At 48.8% G+C, this 21,774-nt stretch overlaps 1 protein-coding gene across 1 annotated transcript; it reads left to right on the forward strand.

The window, feature by feature from the left end:
• Positions 1 to 1,402: 1,402 nt before the first annotated feature.
• QPCTL (glutaminyl-peptide cyclotransferase like) lies at positions 1,403 to 19,841 on the forward strand. The gene is made up of 7 exons (XM_079985640.1): positions 1,403 to 1,666; positions 5,473 to 5,619; positions 6,446 to 6,733; positions 9,871 to 10,023; positions 12,518 to 12,617; positions 14,675 to 14,791; positions 18,263 to 19,841. The coding sequence occupies exons 1-7, from the start codon at positions 1,418 to 1,420 to the stop codon at positions 18,406 to 18,408; spliced, it is 1,200 nt and encodes a 399-aa protein (XP_079841766.1). The 5' UTR covers positions 1,403 to 1,417; the 3' UTR covers positions 18,409 to 19,841.
• The last annotated feature ends 1,933 nt before the right edge of the window (positions 19,842 to 21,774 follow it).

Raw genomic sequence — 21,774 nt, forward strand, 5'->3', positions numbered from 1 at the left:
CTCCTTGTGCCCTCCATCTTTCCCAACATCAGGGTCTTTTCCAGGGAGTCTTCTCTTCTCATGAGGTGGCCAAAGTATTGGAGCCTCAGCTTCAGGATCTGTCCTTCCAGTGAGCACTCAGGGCTGATTTCCTTCAGAATGGATCGGTTTGATCTTCTTGCAGTCCATGGGACTCTCAAGAGTCTCCTCCAGCACCAGAATTCAAAAGCATCCATTCTTCAGCGATCAGTCTTCTTTATGGTTCAGCTCTCACCTAGCAGAGACTAATTCAGTCTGCAGTCTCCTACTTGGAACTGTCTGAACTTCAGTTGGTCCAAAATACTGCAGCCAGATTGCTGGCCGGAGTCCCATTTAGAACTTGCACAACCTGTTCTTGATCTTCTTGCAGTCCATTTTTTTAAAAAAATACTTTTAAAATACTTTTTAAAATAGGTAACGGTAAAGGTAAAGGTACCCCTGCCCGTACGGGCCAGTCTTGACAGACTCTGGGGTTGTGCGCCCATCTCACTTAAGAGGCCAGGGGCCAGCGCTGTCTGGAGACACTTCCGGGTCACGTGGCCAGTGTGACATCGCTGCTCTGGCCAGAGCCAGAGCCGCACACGGAAACGCCGTTTACCTTCCCGCTGGTAAGCGGTCCCTATTTATCTACTTGCACCCGGAGGTGCTTTCGAACTGCTAGGTTGGCAGGCGCTGGGACCGAGCAGCGGGAGCGCACCCCGCCGCAGGGATTCGAACCGCCGACCTTTCGATCGGCAAGTCCTAGGCGCTGAGGCTTTAACCCACAGCACCACCTGCGTCCCATTCAGCTCTCACCTAGCAGAGATTAATTCAGTCTGCAGTCTCCTACTTGGAACCGTCTGAACTTCAGTTGGTCCAAAATACTGCAGCCAGATTGCTGGCCGGAGTCCCATTTAGAACTTGCACAACCTGTTCTTGATCTTCTTGCAGTCCAATTTAAAAAAAAAATACTTTTAAAATACTTTTTAAAATACTTAATAATAATTAAAAAAATTATTTATACCCCGCCCTCCCCAGCTAAGACCGGCCTCAAGGCGGCTAACAACCCATATTTATTGCATCAAACCTCCTTCCGTAATCAACCAACCGCCCGCCACCTTCCCCTTTCTTTCCCGCGGGTCCTTCGCCTTCCTCTCCCCTCCTCTCCCTCTTTTCCTTTCCGAAAGCGCCGCGTGTCCTTAACCAGAGAGCGGGCGTGGCCCCGCGTCGCCCCGCCCCTTTCGCGCGGGCGCGTCGGATAGGTCCGGGGCTCGGAGAGGCGTGGCTGGAGCGCGGAAGGTCGAGCGCGTGGCTCCGCCTCCTTCCATTCATGCCCGGCGCGGCCGCGTCCCATTGGCCCTCCCCCGAGAGGGGGCGTGGCCGGCAGGGAGCCGGGCTCCCCAGTCGGAGCGGAGGCGCCATGCGGAAAGGACCTCGCCGGGCCCGCGCGGGGATGGGGGTCCCGCAGGGCGGCCCGGAGCCCGGAGGCTTCCCCGCCACGCGCAAGCGGAGCCTGGCCAGCAGCCGCCGCCGCCGCCTCTGGCTGGCCGGGCTGCTGGCCCTGGCCGCCGGCTCCCTGGCGGGGCTTTACCTGCTCTGGCAGGTGGGCGAGGACCCGGCCGTCCAGCTCCGGGAGGCGGCGCAGGAGGAGCTGATCCCGGGCGCCCAGGTACCTACAGGTAGGGGTGGGGTGGGGGGGTCTGGTGCACGGGCGTGACTTAGCGGGGGGACGTGGTCGCTTCAAGATCGCCGCCTTTCAAGGCGCTGTGGAACTCCCTGCCTCTTGACTTGCGCATTCCCCGCTTCCAATGGATCTTAAGGCAGCCCTGTTCAGGGAAGTTTTTAATCTGTGATATTTTAGTGTATTTTTGGTTTTTATGGAAGCCGCCCAGAGTGGCTGGGGAGACCCAGCCAGATGGGCGGGGTACAAATAATAAATTATTATTATTATTATTATTATTATTATTTCCTCTCTTTTTTTTCTTCAATTTTTTTCATTTATAAACAGACAAACTGTGCAAGCAGGATGCTGATCTATGTAAGCCACTGGCCTGTTCCAGCAAGCTTTTCCTAGGTAGATAGTAAAACTTTTTTCACATTAGACAACGGCCATAGCAACATAAAACAAGCAATATACAGTGGGTTACAGACGCTTCAGGTTACAGACTCCGCTAACCCAGAAATAGTACCTCGGGTTAAGACCTTTGCTTCAGGATGAGAACAGAAATCGGGCTCCGGCGGCGCAGCAGCAGCAGGAGGCCCCATTAGCTAAAGTGGTGCTTCAGGTTAAGAACAGTTTCAGGTTAAGAACGGACCTCCGGAACGATTTAAGTACTTAACCTGAGGTACCACTGTAATAATAATAATAATAATAATAATAATAATAATTTATTATCTATACCCCGCCCATCTGGCTGAGTTTCCCCAGCCACTCCCAATCAAATGTTAAAAACAGTACAGCACTAAATATTAAAAACTTCCCTGAACAGGGCTGCCTTCAGATGTCTTTTAAAGATAGGATAGCTGCTTATTTCCTTCACATCTGAAGGGAGGGCGTTCCACAGGGCAGGTGCCACCACCGAGAAGGCCCTCTGCCTGGTTCCCTGTAATTTGGCTTCTTGCAATGAGGGAACCGCCAGAAGGCCCTTGGCGCTGGACCTCAGTGTCTGGGCTGAACGATAGGGGTGGAGACGCTCTTTCAGGTATACTGGGCCTTTGAGGCCGTTTAGGGCTTTAAAAGTCAGCACCAACACTTTGAATTGCGCTCGGAAACGTACTGGGAGCCAATGCAGGTCTCTCAGGACTGGTGTTATGTGGTCCCGGCGGCCACTCCCAGTCACCAGTCTAGCTGTCGCATTCTGGATTAGTTGTAGTTTTGGGTCACCTTCAAAGGTAGCCCCATGTAGAGCGCATTGCAGTAGTCCAAGCGGGAGATAACCAGAGCATGCACCACTCTGGCGAGACAGTCTGCGGGCAGGTAGGGTCTCAGCCTGCGTACCAGATGGAGCTGGTAGACAGCTGCCCTGGACACAGAGTTGACCTGCGCTTCCATGGACAGCTGTGAGTCCAAAATGACTCCCAGGCTGCACACCATGGATCCTTTCTGGCACCTGCCAGTTCTTGTTTAGGCAAAGGGTTCAGAGAGCTTGCGAGGGGTTTCTCTGCGCTGTTGCGGTGTCAACTGCCTGCACGTTTTAAATTATGCTAGAAAAATGCCACCTGTGCTGCTCATAAAAGTAGTACGACTCATGCAACACGTTGGCGACTAATATCCACACAGGAAAAAAATAAAGAAAACAGAAGACTGACTTAAGCACTTGAAAAATCCACTGAAATCAGACATTATAAGTTCATCTCATTTTAGGTAGTTCGCAAGTCTATGCGGCTTTGTACAAGGTTTTGTATTTTTCTCAGAAGATTGATAAAGAATGTATAATCATTTTGGTAATTATTGTGTGGATATTAAGTCGCCAACATGTTGCATGAGTCGTGCCACCGTTTTTAATTATGGCTGCAAGTTGTTTGTGCTGCTTTATTATTTTATTTTGCAAACCGCTCTGAGGTTCCCCTCCACTGTACAATCGAGCAGTGCTGTACATATACCGTATTTTTCGCTCCATAGGGTGCACCGGACCATAGGGCGCACCCAGTTTTTAGGGGGACAAATCAAGAAAAATAATCTTATTTCGCCCCCAGCCCCAAAGAGCAGCGTACAGGCTGCGCGCAACCTCTCCCTGCCGGAGGGGTTGCACGTGGCTATGTCACAAGCCAAGGCTGGATGGATCCCACTGGCTGTTTTGGCTTCCCCTTTAGCCCCACGGAACCTCTCCCTGCCGGTAGAAGCTGCACGGGGCTAAAGAAGCCATAGCCACGTGCAGCCTCTCCCTGCCGGAGGGGCTGCGCGCTGCTATCCCTGAAGCCTCGAGAGCGAGAGGGGTCGGTGCGCACCGACGCCTCTCGCTCTCCAGGCTTCAGCGAAAGCCTGCATTCACCCCATAGGACGCACACACATTTCCCCTCAATTTTTGGAGGGGAAAAAGTGTGTCCCATAGAGCGAAAAATACGGTAAATTTTATGAAGTAAGTGCATCCGTGCTACTGTGCAACGAGGATTGGGACAGGACAGATTGCAGGTCGGTGGGGGGGGTGGATGATCTTCTTTTGGGGTTTTCAGGTTTGGGGTTTGTTGGAGGCAGGCCAGACTGGGTCCCCACCACGGGATCCTGCTGCAAAGGCTTTGCAATGAAAGACTTTTATTTTTTAATTTTATTTATTGAATTTATACTGCCCTATTCCCTGGGCATCTCAGGGTAGTTCACAGAATCCGTCTCAGAGCCTTATGACCGGCAGAATTCAAAGGCTTTTCCCTTTTCTTGCAAGGAATCCTATTCAGAATAAGGGAATTTCCCTTAAAAAAGGGGAAACGTTGACAGCTTTGGCACCTAGTCATTCCCCTTCAACACACAAAAATCCTCTCCTGGTTACCCAAAGCTTTCTTCCCTTCAGCCATATAATTTAGGCTGGAGATGACCAGGTGAACCTATTAGTCCAGACCATATGCAAGCAGGACTGTGCTGGCTGGGGCTGGTGGGAGTTGTAGTCCAAGATTGGCGTGCTGGCTGGGGCTGGTGGGAATTGTAGTCCAAAGCAGCTGGAAATGTGGGAGAAATATTCACCTGGAAGGAGCCTTGCCACAAGGCCTCAGGTGTAGGGAATTCAGATTTTGTTGAGGGGGACAGAGCAGGAGAGATGGTCTGAGCTTGCCAGAATTTCTTTCAGTGAGGCCGGACTTGGATAATATGCTGCCCAGAGCGAGGACAAAAATTGCCCCATCCCCCAAAATAATAATTCTTATTTTCATAAGAATTAATTTTGGTACAGTTGCTTTTTTTATGTCTTCTCAGTAGATACCCATATAAATGTTGTTGTTTTTGCAGTGGTGCCCCGCAAGACGAACACCTCGCAAGACGGAAAACCCGCTAGATGAAAGGGTTTTCCGTTTTGGAGGTGCTTCGCAAAACGAATTTCCTATGGGCTTGCTTCGCAAAACGAAAATGTCTTGCGAGTTCCTGCGGGTTTTTTCCCCTCCCCCCCTTTTTCTAAGCCGCTAAGCCGCTTATCAGCTGATCCGCTAAGCCGCTTAACAGCTGATCTGCTAAGCCGCTAAGCCGCTTAACAGCTGATCCGCTAAACCGCTTATCAGCTGATCCGGTAAGCCGCTTATCAGCTGATCCGCTAAGCCCCTAAGCCGCTAATAGCGCTAATTCGCTAAGCCGCTAATGGGCTTGCTTCGCAAGACGAAAAAACCGCAAGACGAAGAGACTCGCAGAACAGATTCTTTTCGTCTTGCAAGGCACCACTGTATTTTGCACCTCCTCGACTCAGCACCCTGTACAGCGCAACTGCCTGCGCCGCCCTACATGTGGCGCTGCTGGGATTGTTTTCTGACGAGGCTTTTCTCTTGCCTTCTTGGCAGCTGAAGCACAAGCCCCAAAACCTGACTAGCGGTCAGCTGAAAGACCTGGCCTCGCAGGTCCAACTGCAGCGCCTTTGGCGTAGCTACCTGCAGCCCTTCCTGATCGAGAGGTACTCTGGAAGCCCTGGCAACGAAAAAGTCCGGCAGGTGAGTCCAAACTCTAATCTTGCAGTGGCCGACCGAACACATCACAGCGAGCCGTAAACTTAAGGTTACGGTCCTCCTTTGTAACCGTTGCATCGTCTCACCATTGGGGGCATAGCTGTCAACTAACAGATTTGAAAATAAGGGACCGGCAGCCTTGAAAATAAGGGATCAGCAGCCACAATAAGGGATTTTCAGAGCACAGGTATGTTCAACTTCTGAGCCCCTCCGAGCCAAAGGCAGAAAGCCCAGCCAGCAGCCAAACGAAGCCTCAAGCGGTGGTTCCCACAGCACAGCAACCCGGCAAAGGGGATGCAGCAAGGGAAACCACCGTCCCCTCTCCGCTGGGAAGCGCTGAGCAAAGGCGAGTCCCCAGGCAACGTGGCCAATTTGATCGGCACAAGGCATGCAAGCTCCACCCCCCAGTCGTTCTCAGACTCCTTATTGGGTGAGCAACACAGCCAAGCAACACAGTTGGAGCCTCCCTCCTCCTTGGCCGGCAAGGAGGGAGGGAGAGGAGCTGCTTCCTTTGAAACCCAGGAAATTTAAGGGACATCATCAAAAAGTGACAGCAGCAGGACACGGCGCTGGGATAAGGGACTGTCCCGCCAAATAAGGGATGCTTGACAGCTATGGTTGGGGGACATGGAATGCTCTCGCTGCTGCAGTAGTCGTGTCGAAAAATAAACTCATTTTATATCCTTCCTGAGTCTTCCAGCGCTCATTCTCCCTTGGATGTCCTCGAGTTTTATGAGAGAGGGTAAAAAACTGAGGACTAGAACCTTGCGTGAGCAACTCAAGTTCTTTTCCTTCTCTTCTTCCTTCCTAGTTCATTGTGGAAAAGCTGAGGGAACTGGGCGCTTCCTGGCACATAGAGGTGGACGCCTTCAAAGACAGGGCGCCGCACGGCATTGTCGGCTTCGCCAATGTGGTGGCTACACTGGACCCCGAAGCCACCTGGCGCCTGGTGTTTGCCTGCCACTATGACTCCAAATACTTTCCCCACGACAAGCGTGGCCGGGCCTTCCTGGGGGCGACGGACTCGGCTGTGCCCTGTGCCATCCTGATGGAGCTGGTGACGGCGCTGGACGAGGAGCTGAAGAAATCGAAGGAGAGGGTGAGGGGCTGGCCTTTCCTGGGCAGAAATACCCTGGTTTCCTTTTGTGTCTCTTGCAGAAAGGGGGAGTATGGGCTAGTGGTTAGAGCAGCCAGTGGGGAACTTTTTAATGTTTCATTTCTCTAAAAGTATTGTTGTTGTTGTTTAGTTGTGTCCGACTCTTCGTGACCCCCTGGACCAGAGCACGCCAGGCACTCCTGTCTTCCACTGCCTCCCGCAGTTTGGTCAAACTCATGTTGGTAGCTTCGAGAACACTGTCCAACCATCTCGTCCTCTGTCGTCCACTTCTCCTTGTGCCCTCCATCTTTCCCAACATCAGGGTCTTTTCCAGGGAGTCTTCTCTTCTCATGAGGTGGCCAAAGTATTGGCGCCTCAGCTTCAGGATCTGTCCTTCCAGTGAGCACTCAGGGCTGATTTCCTTCAGAATGGAGAGGTTTGATCTTCTTGCAGTCCATGGGACTCTTGAGAGTCTCCTCCAGCACCATAATTCACAAGCATCAATTCTTTGGCGATCAGCCTTCTTTATGGTCCAGCTCTCACATCCATACATTACTACTGGTTTTCCCACTAGTGAGATTATTATTATTAATTAAATGTGTATACTTGCCTTCATCCATAGATCTCAGGGCAGTTCACAGCGTAAAAATGCAAGATAAAAAAACACAAAATACACAATGAAAACAAGAAGAGAACAAAATAGTAACCCCCTCTCCCATCTACAAACACATTTTAAAGGATATAGGATGTTAGCCAGCCAAAATCCTGGTGGCAGTTGCTGTTTGAGCTGTCAAGATCATGCAGAAGACCAGTTCTTTCGACAATATAGCTACATCACTATCATCCAAAAATAAATATTAATCTATGACAAAAAGAGAAACTGCCAATCAAGCGCATGGCTGTAATTGCCTTGAGGTTGTCAACGTGGGGCATGATCAACTTGTTGTATTCATTACTCATTTTAGGACGTGTGGCAGCTGTAATAGTGTCGTTATCTTCTTTTTTTAATCATTTTTATTCATTTTCCAATTGTTGTTGTTTAGTTGTTTAGTCGTGTCTGACTCTTCGTGACCCCATGGACCAGAGCACGCCAGGCAATTTTCCAATAAAAACATCCAATTAATATATCCAATCATAATATTCCAATTAAAATAAAAAAGACCAAATTATAATCCAAATTATAATTGTTGATTTTTTCGGAGCTCCCCATGGTCTGGACCTCTGAAGCATAGCTCCACATCTCAGTCCTACCTCTCCTCCTTTTTTCCATATTTCCACATCTCGATTTTAACGCTTTAAAATTCTCCGTCCCTGGTTCCACGATTCTCAATCATGTCAAACATATATCCTTTCATCTGTCGAATGCAGCTTTATTTGTATGCATATATTTTTCCAACTGCCTTCTTACCGGCGTGGCTTCTGTTAACGGAAAAATCTGAGGGCTCCCTTGGACAAAAACAAAGACACCAACCAGGATAACTTTGAGCAAAACAGCAGCCTGTAGGCTTGGCCTTTATTGGATACTGTCGCAACAGGACTCCCATCCGCAACAAGATGAAGCAAGATGGAAGTCCAGAACAAAAGAAGACCCCCAACTTTTATTAGTTACTAACGAAATTAAAAGACGCCTGCTTCTTGGAAGAAGGGCAATGACAGGCCTAGACAGCATCTTGAGAAGTAGAGACATCACCTTGCCAACAAAGGTCCGTATAGTTAAAGCTATGGTTTTCCCAGTAGTGATGTATGGAAGTGAGAGCTGGACCATCAAGAAGGCTGATCGTCGAAGAATTGATGCTTTTGAATTATGGTGCTGGAGGAGACTCTTGAGAGTCCCATGGACTGCAAGAAGATCAAACCTCTCCATTCTGAAGGAAATCAGCCCTGAGTGCTCACTGGAAGGACAGATTGTGAAGCTGAGGCTCCAGTACTTTGGCACCTCATGAGAAGAGAAGACTCCCTGGAGAAGACCCTGATGTTGGGAAAGATGGAGGGCACAAGGAGAAGTGGACGACAGAGGACGAGATGGTTGGATAGTGTTTTCGAGGTTACCAGCATGAGTCTGACCAAGCTGCGGGGGGCAGTGGAGGACAGGAGTGCCTGGCGTTCTCTGGTCCATGGGGTCACGAAGAGTCGGACACGACTAAACGACTAAACAACAATCCCCCAAACTAGGGACGTGGGTGGCGCTGTGGGTAAAACCTCAGTGCCTAGGACTTGCCGATCGCATGGTCGGCGGTTCGAATCCCCGCGACGGGGCGAGCTCCCATTGCTCTGTTCCTGCTCCTGCCAACTTAGCAGATTGAAAGCACCCCTAAGTGCAAGTAGATAAATAGGTACCGCTTTATAGCGGGAAGGTAAACGGCGTTTCCGTGTGCTGTGCTGGTGCTGGCTCGCCAGCTGCAGCTTCGTCACGTTGACCACGTGACCCAGAAGTGTCTCCGGACAGCGCTGGCCCCCGGCCTCTTAAGTGAGATGGGCGCACAACCCTAGAGTCAGACTTGACTGGCCCGTACGGGCAGGGGTACCTTTACCTTTAATCCCCCAAACAACACCCCTAAGACTACATCACAAAAAGGAGGGGTTGTGGGAGGAGTTGTGGAGGTAACCTGAGTGTCCTGTCACCTGGCTGGTCCCCCCTTTCCCCCTCCCCATGAGTACTTTCCAGGTGACAAAGGGGAGCTGGCAGTTTTCTGCCCCCAGAGGGAAGATCTGATCATTGTCCTTTGTTCAGTCCGTGCTGAATCCACTCCCACATGCAAGTCCTTTGTGACCTTGATGGTCTTCTGTCTAGGACCATCAGGGTTGGCATAGCAATTGGGCAGGGCTCCTGTGTATGTGCTGGTATGCTCAAGGGATTATGGCTGCCCTGTATCAAACCTTCCCCATTTTGTAGTCCTTCCTTCATTGAGTAAAATAAAAGTGGAACAGTGCAGATCCGATGTATGGTTCATTTTCTATGAATTTATAACAGAAGCGTAGCGTATGGAGTGTGTGAGTGTGAGTGTGTGTGTGTGTGTGAAGTTATCCAAGTCTGTTATCAATAGTGCCGTCATCTTCTAATGCATCAACGGCAACTTTGCAACCTGTTTTGAAGTTGAACAACTGAAGGAGGTCTAAAACAGCACATCTCTGTGTTTTAGGGCTCCAAGGTGACGTTGCAGCTGCTGTTCTTCGACGGGGAGGAGGCCTTCCAGGAGTGGACGGATCAGGACTCCTTGTACGGCGCACGACATTTGGCTGATCGCATGGCGAAGGCGCCACATCGCCCGGGCCTCAGCCAGCTCCAGGCTATCGTGAGTGCTTCTCTGAGCCAGCCGCCTGAGAAACGGCTGGCATTTCCTTGCAGAAAGGGAAGTCCAGGCCTTTGCCACCTTGAAATGGTGGGGGCTTCCTCTCTGATCTCTCCCTGTTCGGTTTGAAACCACATTAAGCGCCACAGAAGCAGCCAGAGCTCAGTGGAAAAGCATGCTGCCTCGTGCGCGAGAAGGTTCCTGGTTCAGTCTTCAGGTGGGATCTGGGAATGCCAGACATTGCCAGTCAATGTCTTCTTCTTCCTCAGTGATCACTCGTAGTAATAATAATAATAATAATAATAATAATAATAATAATAATAATAATTTATTTATACCCCGCCCTCCCCAGCCAAGGCTGGGCTCAGGGCTGCTAACAAGCAATAATAAAAACAAGTTGAATGAACACAACTTAAAAACAAGGTTAAAATACAACATTAAAATATTGAAACATTAAAATGCAGCCTCATCACAGGAGGAGAAAGGAAAAAGAAAGAGGGGGAGGGAATCAAATTGGCTCCAAGCCAAAGGCCAGGCAGAACAGCTCTGTCTTACAGGCCCTGCAGAAAGAAATCAGATCCTGCAGGGCCCCGGTCTCATGAGGCAGAGCGTTCCACCAGGCTGGAGCCAGTGTTGAAAAGGCCCTGGCTCTGGTTGAAGCTAATCTAACTTCCTTAGGGCCCGGGACCACTAGGGTGTTGCTATTTATGGACTCGTAGCCGAGTAAGATTGTCTTCCATAAACACGGATTTAACAGTGAGTCCGTAAGTGACTGTGGAGGCCAATTCTGGATCCACCCGTCCTTCTACAAGGGGGACATAGGTTTCCGGGTGGGAGTTGATCACGGTGAGAGTTTGCTAAGCGTGCCTTCCTCTTAGCGTGTTTCTCCCTTTCGTCCTGAGTTTGAGTGTCTTCAAAGCCCACGACAGCTTTGGTAAAGACTGTTCTCCAATTAGAGCGCTCGCAGGCCAGTGTTTCCCAGTTGTTGGTGTTTATACTACCTTTTTTTAGATTTGCCTTGAGACAGTCTTTAAACCTCTTTTGTTGACCATCAGCATCACGCTTTCCATTTTTATGTTTGGAATAGAGTAATTGTTTTGGAAGACAGTCATCAGGCATACGAACAACACGAGCAGTCCAACGAAGTTGATGCGGAAGAATCATTGCTTCAACACTGGTGATCTTTGCTTCTTCCAGTACACTGGCATTTGTTTGCCTGTCTTCCCAAGTGATGTGTAAAAATTTCTGGAGATACCGTTGATGGAGTCTTTTGAGGTGTTGCAGATGGGGTTTATAAGTGGTCCATGTTTCACAAGCGTACAGTAGGGTTGGTAGTACAATAGCTTTGCAAACAAGCATTTTGTTTTCCCTGCGAATCTCCTGGTCCTCAAACACTCGGCACTTCTATCGGGAGAAAGCCGCACTTGCAGAGCTCAGGCGATGCTGGATTTCGGCATCAATGCCGGCCCTTGTGAAAAAATAACTGCCCAGGTAGGAGAAGTGATCGACATTTTCCAATGTTACTGTAGACAGTACTGGGCTAGATGGAACAATAATCTAGAGAAGGCAGCTTTCTAAGTCCCTGTGAAACAAGGAACTCCTGAGACCACCTGAACCTCAAACGACAGCTGAGGGACCTGGGAGTACCTGTGTGTCTCGTTTTTTAAATTTTAATTAAACAATTTCAACATAAAAAATTATCACTCCATTTAATCAATTACAGTATTTTTTCCCCTTCCCCCCATCCCTCCCTCTCCCTCCCACCAAAGACTTCTCTCAGGTCCCCTCTCTGATTTCTTTACACATATCATTCTCTGCATATTATAAAATTGTACATAAAAAGGTAAAGGGACCCCTGAGCATTAGGTCCAGTCGTGGCCGACTCTGGGGTTGCGGCGCTCATCTCGCTTTATTGGCCGAGGGAGCTGGCGTACAAATTCCAGGTCATGTGGCCAGCATGACTAAGCCGCTTCTGGCGAACCACAGCAGCACACGGAAACGCCGTTTACCTTCTCGCCGGAGCAGTACCTATTTATCTACTTGCACTTTGAGGTTCTTTCGAACTGCTAGGTCGGCAGGAGCAGGGACCGAGCAACGGGAGCTCACCCCATCACGGGGATTCGAACCGCCGACCTTCTGATCGGCAAGTTCTAGGCTCTGTGGTTTAACCCACAGCACCACCCGCATCCCCAAAAGTTGTACATATGTTCACCTAATAAATTTGTGGATGTTTATTCAAAACCTGCCAAGGAGTCCCGTTCTTTTTGTTGTCTTTCTAGATAATTTGCAAAAAGCTCCCATTCTTCCTTAAAGTCACAGTTGCCCTTATCACGCAGTTTGTATGTCAGCTTAGCCAACTCTGCATAGTTCATCAACTTTTCTTGCAATTGTTCTTTCGTTGGGATTTCCTCATTCTTCCATCCTTGTGCAATCAAGACTTGCCGCTGTTGTGGCACGGGAGCACCTGTGTTTTTGACTCGGCATTTTCCTATTTCAGTCTCTCTTTGTTCTGCTGGACCTTTTGGGCGCCCGCCAGCCGACCATCCAGAACCATTTCCGCAACACAGCCCTCTGGTTCGAAAGGCTTGTTGGCCTCGGTGAGCGTCACTCTTTGCGCCGGGGAGCCAATCGGGAAAGGAGGGGCGGGGCTCCAGGGTTGATCGGCATTTCAGACCCCGCCTCCCAGGGATCAGCAGCCAGTGGGGGGCTTGGGATGTAAAGTTCTGTCCGATAGATCCACCTTCGCCAACCCGGCGCCCTCCAAGTGGACTGCAACTCCCCTGCCCGACACCCCACAGAACGGCTGCCGCACAGTGTTGGCAGTACTGAGGTGGATAGACCCATGATCTGACAGGTCCCTGCGTCCCTTTAAGTTGAAGTCCATCACTTTTGGGGGGTCCACGGGTGCCCCTTCCACCCCTGCTTTAGACCTTTCTTCTACCTGTGCCACAGATGTGGGGTGAGGCGTTCCCAAAGCAAAGGAAGGGTTGGATTCTGATACACACAGAGGCTTGACCAGCAAGACTCTGGGAGGGGTGCATATGATAATAATTCCTGTTCACCCCTTGGCCCAGGTCGGTTTATTCACAAAATAACTTTTTACACAGTGTCCGTAAGAACCAATCAGATTTCCTCTGAGCATTTCAAAAAACCCCACGTAGGACAAAGTTAAAGATTAAAACTAAGGTAAAGGTAAAGGGACCCCTGGCCATTAGGTCCAGTCGTGGCCGACTCTGGGGTTGCGGTGCTCATTTCGCTTTATTGGCCGAGGGAGCCGGCGTACAGCTTCTGGGTCATGTGGCCAGCATGACTAAGCCGCTTCTGGCGTACCAGAGCAGCGCATGGAAACGCTGTTTACCTTCCCGCCGGAGTGGTACCTATTTATCTACTTGCACTTTGACGTGCTTTCGAACTGCTAGGTTGGCAGGAGCAGGGACCCAGCAACGGGAGCTCACCCCATCGTGGATATTCGAACCGCTGACCTTCTGATCGGCAAGCCCTAGGCTCTGTGGTTTAACCCACAGTGCCACCCGCATCCCATTAAAGATTAAAACTACAAAGAGCTAATTTCCTACTTGACCATGCATAAGCAGTTCAAAGTAAATAAAATAGGAAGCAATGCTTTTAGGAAAACCCGGAGGTCATAAACAAGCAGTAAACAGGAGAGGAAGGATGCCAAAGAGACAGGGATCTTTATCACCTTCCTGTGAAACTATTTCCAGGCCCTAAAATGAACAAAACCAAGGAAGGGTACAACAAAGAAACTACCTATCTTTTATGACCCAGGTTGCATGCCTGGCGAAGCAACTGGCAACTGTGTCCTATGGTTCTTATATGTGCTTGTCAGACAGAGAGAAATGGGCAGTAGAGAAAATGGCCAGAAATGCAGAGGCTTGTGGGATTTGATCAGAAATTATTGTCAATGAATTGAACCCGGTCAGCGCCATGCTTTCATAGCGGACACAATGGCTTGATGCATATTTTAGAATTCCTCATAGTAACCCCATCTGATCCTCACGCTCTGGATATTTGCATTCCTACATTGGGGCTGCTGTTTTCCTCCAGTACAGTGGTACCTTTGGTTACGCACTTACCATATTTTTCGCTCTATAAGACGCACCAGACCACAAGACGCACCTAGTTTTTGGAGGAGGAAAACAAGAAAACAAGAAAAAAAATATTCTGAATCTCATAAGCCAGAACAGCAAGAGGGATCGCTGCGCAGTGAAAACAGCAATCCCTCTTGCTGTTCTGGCTTCTGGGATAGCTGCGCAGCCTGCATTCGCTCCATAAGACGCACACACATTTCCCCTTACTTTTTAGGAGGGAAAAAGTGAGTCTTATAGAGCAAAAAATACGGTAATTCGTTCCGGAGGTCCGTTCTTAACCTGAAACTGTTCTTAACCTGAAGCACCACTTTAGCAAATGGGGCCTCCTGCCGCGCTGCCTCCGCGCAATTTCTGTTCTCATCCTGAAGCAAAGTTCTTAATATTTCTGGGTTAGCGGAGTCTGTAATCTGAAGCGTATGTAACCTGAAGTGTATGTAACCTGAGGTATCACTGTATTTGCTGGAAGTGCTTAGGGAGCCTGGAGATAATTCTCAGTTGGACCATGTCTCCTACGCTGCGCCTAATCCCACTCTTTCGTTCTCTAGAGAAGCGACTGCACCGGCTCGGCCTTCTGGAGTCTCACGCAAAGGAGCAGCTCTATTTCCAGCAACGCTCCTACTATGACCCCGTCGAAGATGATCACGCTCCCTTCCTCCGGAGAGGTACTTCTTGTGAGATTTTTTGACCAGCTTCGGCCCATCTGAAGCTGATACAGGCTCGTCTTATCTTGAGCCCAAGCAGAGCAATCCACACAGCAGAAGGATAAGTAGTATGTGCCACATTCTTAACTTTATTTCCACTCTATGCTGAGAGAATACAAACATGCATCTTGCCTCTGTGAGAGCAGAGAAGCAACTGTCTCTCTAACAAAGAAACCGAGAGAACAGTGAAAAACAGGAAACCAGTGTACGTCACATCCAGTCTCCCATTTCCCATGGGAATCCAACAGTAACTCTGACTGTGGAATGCAAAACAATGTCTTGTGACTGCAGTTGATGCTCAGTGAGGGAAATAGAAACCAACACTTCTCTCCCGCTTTCCCCCAGTTGCCCTGAGGTCTTTTCGTTGCTGGTTCGATCCGGTGTTTGCTCTTTGCAGCCTGCTCTCTTACCAAACGGGGGATGGGATAGATGACCCTGGGGGGGGGGGGTCCCTTCAGCTCTACAATTCTATAAAATGGTCCTCTCGAGGAAGAAAGCAAGGGCTTTCAAAATGGCAGGGGAAAGTCTCTCAATGCAGTGAGCTGCAAGCTTGAAAACAGAGACCGAAAGCTCGCAGAGCAGATTTCTAAAGCAGCCGCAAGTTTGGACCGATCTAAGGAGGAAGTGAGGGGAACCATCTGTTGGTACTAATGGCCCAGGCATGGCTAAACTTGGCCCTCCAGCTGTTTTGGGACTACAACTCCCATCATCCCTGACCACTGGTCCTGTTAGCTAGTGCCTGTAAATGGCCACCCAGAGAACTACAAAAGCAACACTGCTGACGGATTGGGTTGAGGGTTTTTTGAGGGGGTGGGGTTCCTCTTGTGTGGGTTGAATTGTCTGAGTGCACTCCTTGGTGGGAAGAAGGAGAACCAGGTAGCAAATGTGTGCAGCTTCACCTATTCTTGGGTGGGAGACGGCAACCTGTGGGAGTGCCAGATTGCTATTGGAACAGTAGATTTCTGTGAGTCTTGGGCGGTAATTAGAATGGCTATTTCAATGAATGATAAGTTTCAATGTCTCCTTGGTTTTGCAATAATAATAATAATAATAATAATAATAATAATAATAATAATGTTCTTACTTGTACCCCACCCACCTGGGGAAATAACAGAAGTTTTTGCCTGGCGCTGGAAAAGAGGAAAGCATCAGAACAACATCCTGTTCTCAAAAGTGGGCAACTACAGTGGTGCCTCGCAAGACAAAAAGAATCCGTTCCGCGAGTCTCTTTGTCTTGCGGTTTTTTCGTCTTGCGAAGCAAGCCGATTAGCGCTATTAGCGGCTCAGGGGCTTAGTGGATCAGCTGATAATCGGCTTAGCGGATCAGCTATTAAGCGGCTTAGCGGATCAGCTGATAAGCGGCTTAGCGGATCAGCTGATAAGCGGCTTAGCGGATCTGCTGATAAGCGGCTTAGCGGATCAGCTGATAAGCGGCTTAGCGGATCAGCTGTTAAGCGGCTTAGCGGATCAGCTGATAAGCGGCTTAGCGGATCAGCTGATAAGCGGCTTAGCGGATCAGCTGATAAGCGGCTTAGCGGCTTAGAAAAAGGGGGGGGAAGGGAAAAAAAACCGCAGGAACTCGCAAGACATTTTCGTCTTGCGAAGCACCTCCAAAATGGAAAACCCTTTCATCTAGCGGGTTTTCCGTCTTGCGAGGCATTTGTCTTGCGGGGCACCACTGTAGATACCAACACCAGCCGTCTCCCCCCACCCGAGATTCTCGGCAGCTGTCATTCAGAGGATTATTATGATTATGATTATTATTTATTGCATTTATATACTGCCTTTTCTCCCAGGGAATTCAGGATGGTACACATGGTTCTACTCCCCATTTTACCCTCACAAGAACCCCATGAAGTAGGTCAGGCTCAGCTGTTGGGTTGTCTAACCCCCACTTAATCTGCATGATCCTGTTGGCTGTTGGTGTTCACCGTTAGTGATGGTAGCTTTTAATGAGGTCAATTTAGTCACATTTTGGCCAATATGTGTGGGACTTCAACAGCTATGGCTATTATAAACAACTACCAGACTTTTAGAAGACATCTGAAGGCAGCCCTGTTTAGGGAAGTTTTTAATGCTTAATAGGTTAATGTATTTTAATATTCTGTTGGAAGCTGCCCAGAGTGGTTGGGGAAACCCAGTCAGATGGGCGGGGTATAAATAATAAATTATTACTAGGCTGAGAGACAAACCTAGACAAGATCTTAAAAAGCAGAGACATCACCTTGCCAACAAAGGTCCGTATAGTTAAAGCTATGGTTTTCCCAGTAGTGACGTATGGAAGTGAGAGCTGGACCATAAAGAAGGCTGATCGCCGAAGAATAGATGCTTTTGAATTATGGTGCTGGAGGAGACTCTTGAGAGTCCCATGGACTGCAAGAAGATCAAACCTATCCATTCTTAGAGGAATCAGCCTTGAGTGCTCACTGAAAGGACAGATCCTGAAGCTGAGGCTCCAATACTTTGGCCACCTCATGAGAAGAGAAGACTCCCTGGAAAAGACCCTGATGCTGGGAAAGATGGAGGGCACAAGGAGAAGTGGACGACAGAGGACGAGATGGTTGGACAGTGTTCTCGAAGCTACCAGCATGAGTTTGACCAAACTGCGGGAGGCAGTGGAAGACAGGAGTGCCTGGCGTGCTCTGGTCCAGGGGGTCACAAAGAGTCGGACACGACTAAACGACTAAACAACATCATTAGGCTGAGAAGAGGCTGTCGCCCAGTGAGCTCCATGGCTGAGTGGGGATTCAAACCCGGGTCTCTCAAGTTGTAGTCCAGCACTCTTACCCATTATGCCACACTGGCGTACTGCGTCCCTGTCAGAGAACACAGCCCTCATGGCCAATAGACATGCGCAGCCTTATCCCTCCAATAATTCATTGTCTCCTCTTTTTATAGCCTTCCAGGCTGATGGGCCATTATTCCTACCTCTTGTGGGAGATTCTGAAACAGGGGCCGGTTGGGGTTTTCCATCTGTCATGGGTGCTTTTGTTGAGATTCCTGGATTGCACATGAGCCTTTCTGACTCTAGGAGTCGACCTCTCTTTGTTTTTTAGAGCCAGTGAGAGCCAGTGTGGTGTAGTGGTTAAGAGCGGTGGACTCGTAATCTGGTGAACCGGGTTCGCATCTCCGCTCCTCCATATGCAGCTGCTGGGTGACCTTGGGCCAGTCACACTTCTCTGAAGTCTCTCAGCCCCACTCACCTCACAGAGTGTTTGTTGTGGGGGAGGAAGGGACAGGAGAATATGAGACTCCTTAGGGTAGTGATAAAGCGGGATATCAAATCCAAACTCCTCTTCTTTTAAAGAAAGAAAGAAAAAACACCTGCATTTGAACAATGTGCTCGGTAGAAAATGTACTGCGTTGCGTGGTTTTCAGACAACACTGGGTTGACAGCTTTTGATTCCTTCTCTCTCTCTTTCTTTGCCGAAGGTGTACCAGTCCTTCACCTCATCACCACACCTTTCCCCGCCGTCTGGCACACCTTCGAGGACACAGAGGAGAACCTGCACCCACCTACAGTGCTCAACCTCTGTAAGATCTTGGCAGCTTTCCTGGCGGAATATTTGTGGCTTTAGGGGTAAAGGACTCTCCTGACCCCGAGGCCTTTTGTTTTCGGTCAACCGAGATGTGGAACGGCTTGGAGGATGCGCCTCGTTTAAGAACCAGCACGATCGCTTGCCAGGGACTCCGTCTGTGGCCCTTGCAAAAGCTGTGCTCGTGGTCCAAAGGGATGTGGGAGGAGACAGGCTGGGGAACGGAAGGGTCTCAGACCTTGTTTCTTGGGGTATTAAGCCTTCAGGCCCCTCAGGGAATGGTGACTGGCCAGGCAAGAGGACCCCAGTCTGATCCCCAAGATGGCACAGATCAGGGAAACCAAATTGGAGTGGCGGTAGAGAGAATAATAATTTAAAAAAAACTTCCTTTCTTCCCAGGGGATTGTAGTACAGTGAACACTCGGGTTGCAAACATCCATGCGGGAGGCACATCCGCGACCCGCGTGTGTCGTGATTTGGCGCTTCTGAGCATGTGCAAAGCGCGATTTAGCGCTTCTGCGCAAGCGCCGAAACCCACGAAGTAACCGTTCCAGTACTTCTGGGTTCATCACGGTGCGCAACCCAAAATCGCACAACCGGAAGCGTCTTTAACCCGAGGTATGACTGTAGTTTCTTGTGGGGGGGGATGGGGGACCCCCCAACCCGTCCCTGATCAGCAACCCTACAATGTGCGCTCTTCTTATTAATAATAGTCTTGAATCCAAGTTCTGCTCTTGAGCCATTTTGGAAACTGAGGCCTGGTTTTTCGAAGTGCCCAGGCTCCTGTCGGTTCCACGGAATGTGGCTATTGACACGTGATAGAGACACGATTCAGGGACAACCGTTTGCACTCTGATCCCAGGTGCTTAAAATGAAATTTTCTTTTCCCCTGAGGCAGCTGTTTAGTCTGTGCTGGGGTGTGTGTGTGTGCAGAACAATGTCCAAGTTGCTCAGAGACGCCTACTTCTGCCTCCCGACCTATTCCGTCCTGTACCAAGCAAAAACAGGTTTTTACTCTGTTTTTAATTTAATATTTATTGTTGAGCCTTAAGGCCACTTTGGGTGTGGCAGCTCTGCTGTGTGGAAAAAGCTTGGGTGGGAGGGAGGAATTCTCATGTCGCATTCAAGCTAAATCTGGGTTACGCACCTTCCTTATTCCAAAGTGACCCCGAGGCCTGGTTTAGACACACGACAAAATCCTGAGTTAGGAGAGTGTGATGCCGCTTTTGAATGCTTCCTCACCTTTCCAAAGCATACCTGCAAGTAAAAAGCTAGCAAATCAATGAGAGATTCCAGTTCAGCCCTCTTCCTGGTGCTCTAGCTTTCTGCTTGCAAGGACTTTTTAAAAAAGTAAAAGTTGGGGAACAATTTGATGTGTTACAATCCATTATTCCATCTCAGACTACGTCCCCTCCCTCAAATGGTTCATTGACAAGTATTACAATAAAAGTTTCTTGCAACTTTATGCTCTTTCATCTATGTGTGTGTGTGTGTGTTTTGCCTGTTCTGTTATGACAACCAGAATGCAAACTTAGCACCGTGATAAAATTCAGTGGACTTCCTGATCTTTGGCACCTGGTTTTCCTACCTGTTTCAAGGTGTTTTCTCAAAAGGGCTGGACGAGACATTTTGAGGTGAAGGAAGCATAAAACGGGAGTCCCCATTGAAGGCGCAGAATGTCATCATTTTAATTTACCTTAAGGGTCCCGGGGCAGGTTGCAGCAGTTTAAAATGCAAGATTTAAAAGCAGCTCAGCACCCAAGTTACATTCGGCACTTGAGGCAAAAAAAGGGAAAAAAGGAATCCTACAACCCCCTCTCTCTGGCAGTAAAAGTAATAATAATAATCTATTATTTTTGATACCAATGTTATTAATAATAAAAGTATGTTTCTTTATTGTTATCCTTCAACATAAGATCCCCCCCTCACAGTATTAAAAAAGGGTTAAAACAAGTAATAATAATAGTAGTAATAATTTATTTATACTCCGCTCATATGGCTGGGTTCCCCAGCCACTCTGGGGGGCTCCCAAAAGAATTAGTGATAATAATAAAAATCAACAAAACATCAGGCTTTCCTAAACAGGGCTGCCTTCAGATGTCTTCTAAAAGTCAGATAGTTGTTTATCTCTTTGACATCTGATGGGAGGACGTTCCACAGGGCAGGTGCCACCACTGAGAAGGCCCTCTGCCTGGTTCACTGTAACTTCATTTCTCGCAGGGAGGGAACCACCAAAGGAGCTGGAGTTTGGACCTTTGGAGTTTGCTGCCCTTTCATGACTCCAAACTTTGAAGCAGCCATCTCTTTCTGCCCATACCTCAGCCTCCCTCTCTGTTCTCTTCAATTTGCTTCCCTCTCGCCTTCTAGATTCCTCCTTTAAGACCAATTGTACATACGTATGTCAGGGGTCACCCCGGACTGTTGGCCATGCAGTCTGTGGCCAGTGAGAGTTTGAGGGGAAGATAACGGGTTCCTCCCCTCTAGTGTCTGTGATCAGAGCTAGAGAGGAGCGAATTCTCTCCACCTTGGACCTTGTAGCCTAAAGTTTTACAGTAGTAGGTAGGCATGATGGGCAGTTATCTTTCCACAAGGGTCAACACAGATGCCGAAATCCAACATCGCCTGAGCTCTGCAAGTGCGGCTTTCTCCTGATTGAAGTGCAGAGTGTTTGAGGACCAGGACATTCTCACGGAAACCAAAATGCTTGTTTACAAAGCTATTGTACTACCAACTTTACTATATGCTTGTGAAGCATGGACCACTTATAAAAGCCTCGTCCAGCTCTTCGAAAGATTCCATCAAGGGTGTCTACGAAAAAAATTACATATCACTTGGGAAGACAGGAGAACTAATGTCAGTGTACTGGAAGAAGCAAAGATCACCTGATTCTTCAACATCAATTTCGTTGGACTAGTCATGTTCTTCGGATGCCTGATTATCATCTTCAAAAGCAGCTACTCTATTCCGAACTTAAAAATGGAAAGTGTAATGTTGGTAGCCAACAAACGATGTTTAAAGACTCTCAAGGCAAATCTTTAAAAAATGTAGTATAAACACTGACAACTGGGAAATACTGGCCTGTGAGCACTCCAGTTGGAGAATAGCCTTTACCAAAGGTGTCGTGGGCTTTGAAGATGCTCAAACTCGGGACAAAAGGGAGAAACATGCTAAGAGGAAGGCATGCTTGGCAAATCCACACTGTGATCAACTCCCACCTGGAAACCTATGTCCCCACTGTGGAAGGATGTGTGGATCCAGAACTGGCCTCCACAGTTACATACTCACTTTATGGAAGACGATTGAATGGAGGAAAATGAGGGCTGGGGCTAGAATCTCAGTTGCAATGCATGCTAAAATGTGCAGAATGTCCTTTTCCCACAAGGGTGCAGCACCAACCCAGTAATTCTT

This window comes from Podarcis cretensis (genome assembly GCF_951804945.1).
Source record: "Podarcis cretensis genome assembly, chromosome: 8".
NCBI classification, from domain to species: domain Eukaryota; kingdom Metazoa; phylum Chordata; class Lepidosauria; order Squamata; family Lacertidae; genus Podarcis; species Podarcis cretensis.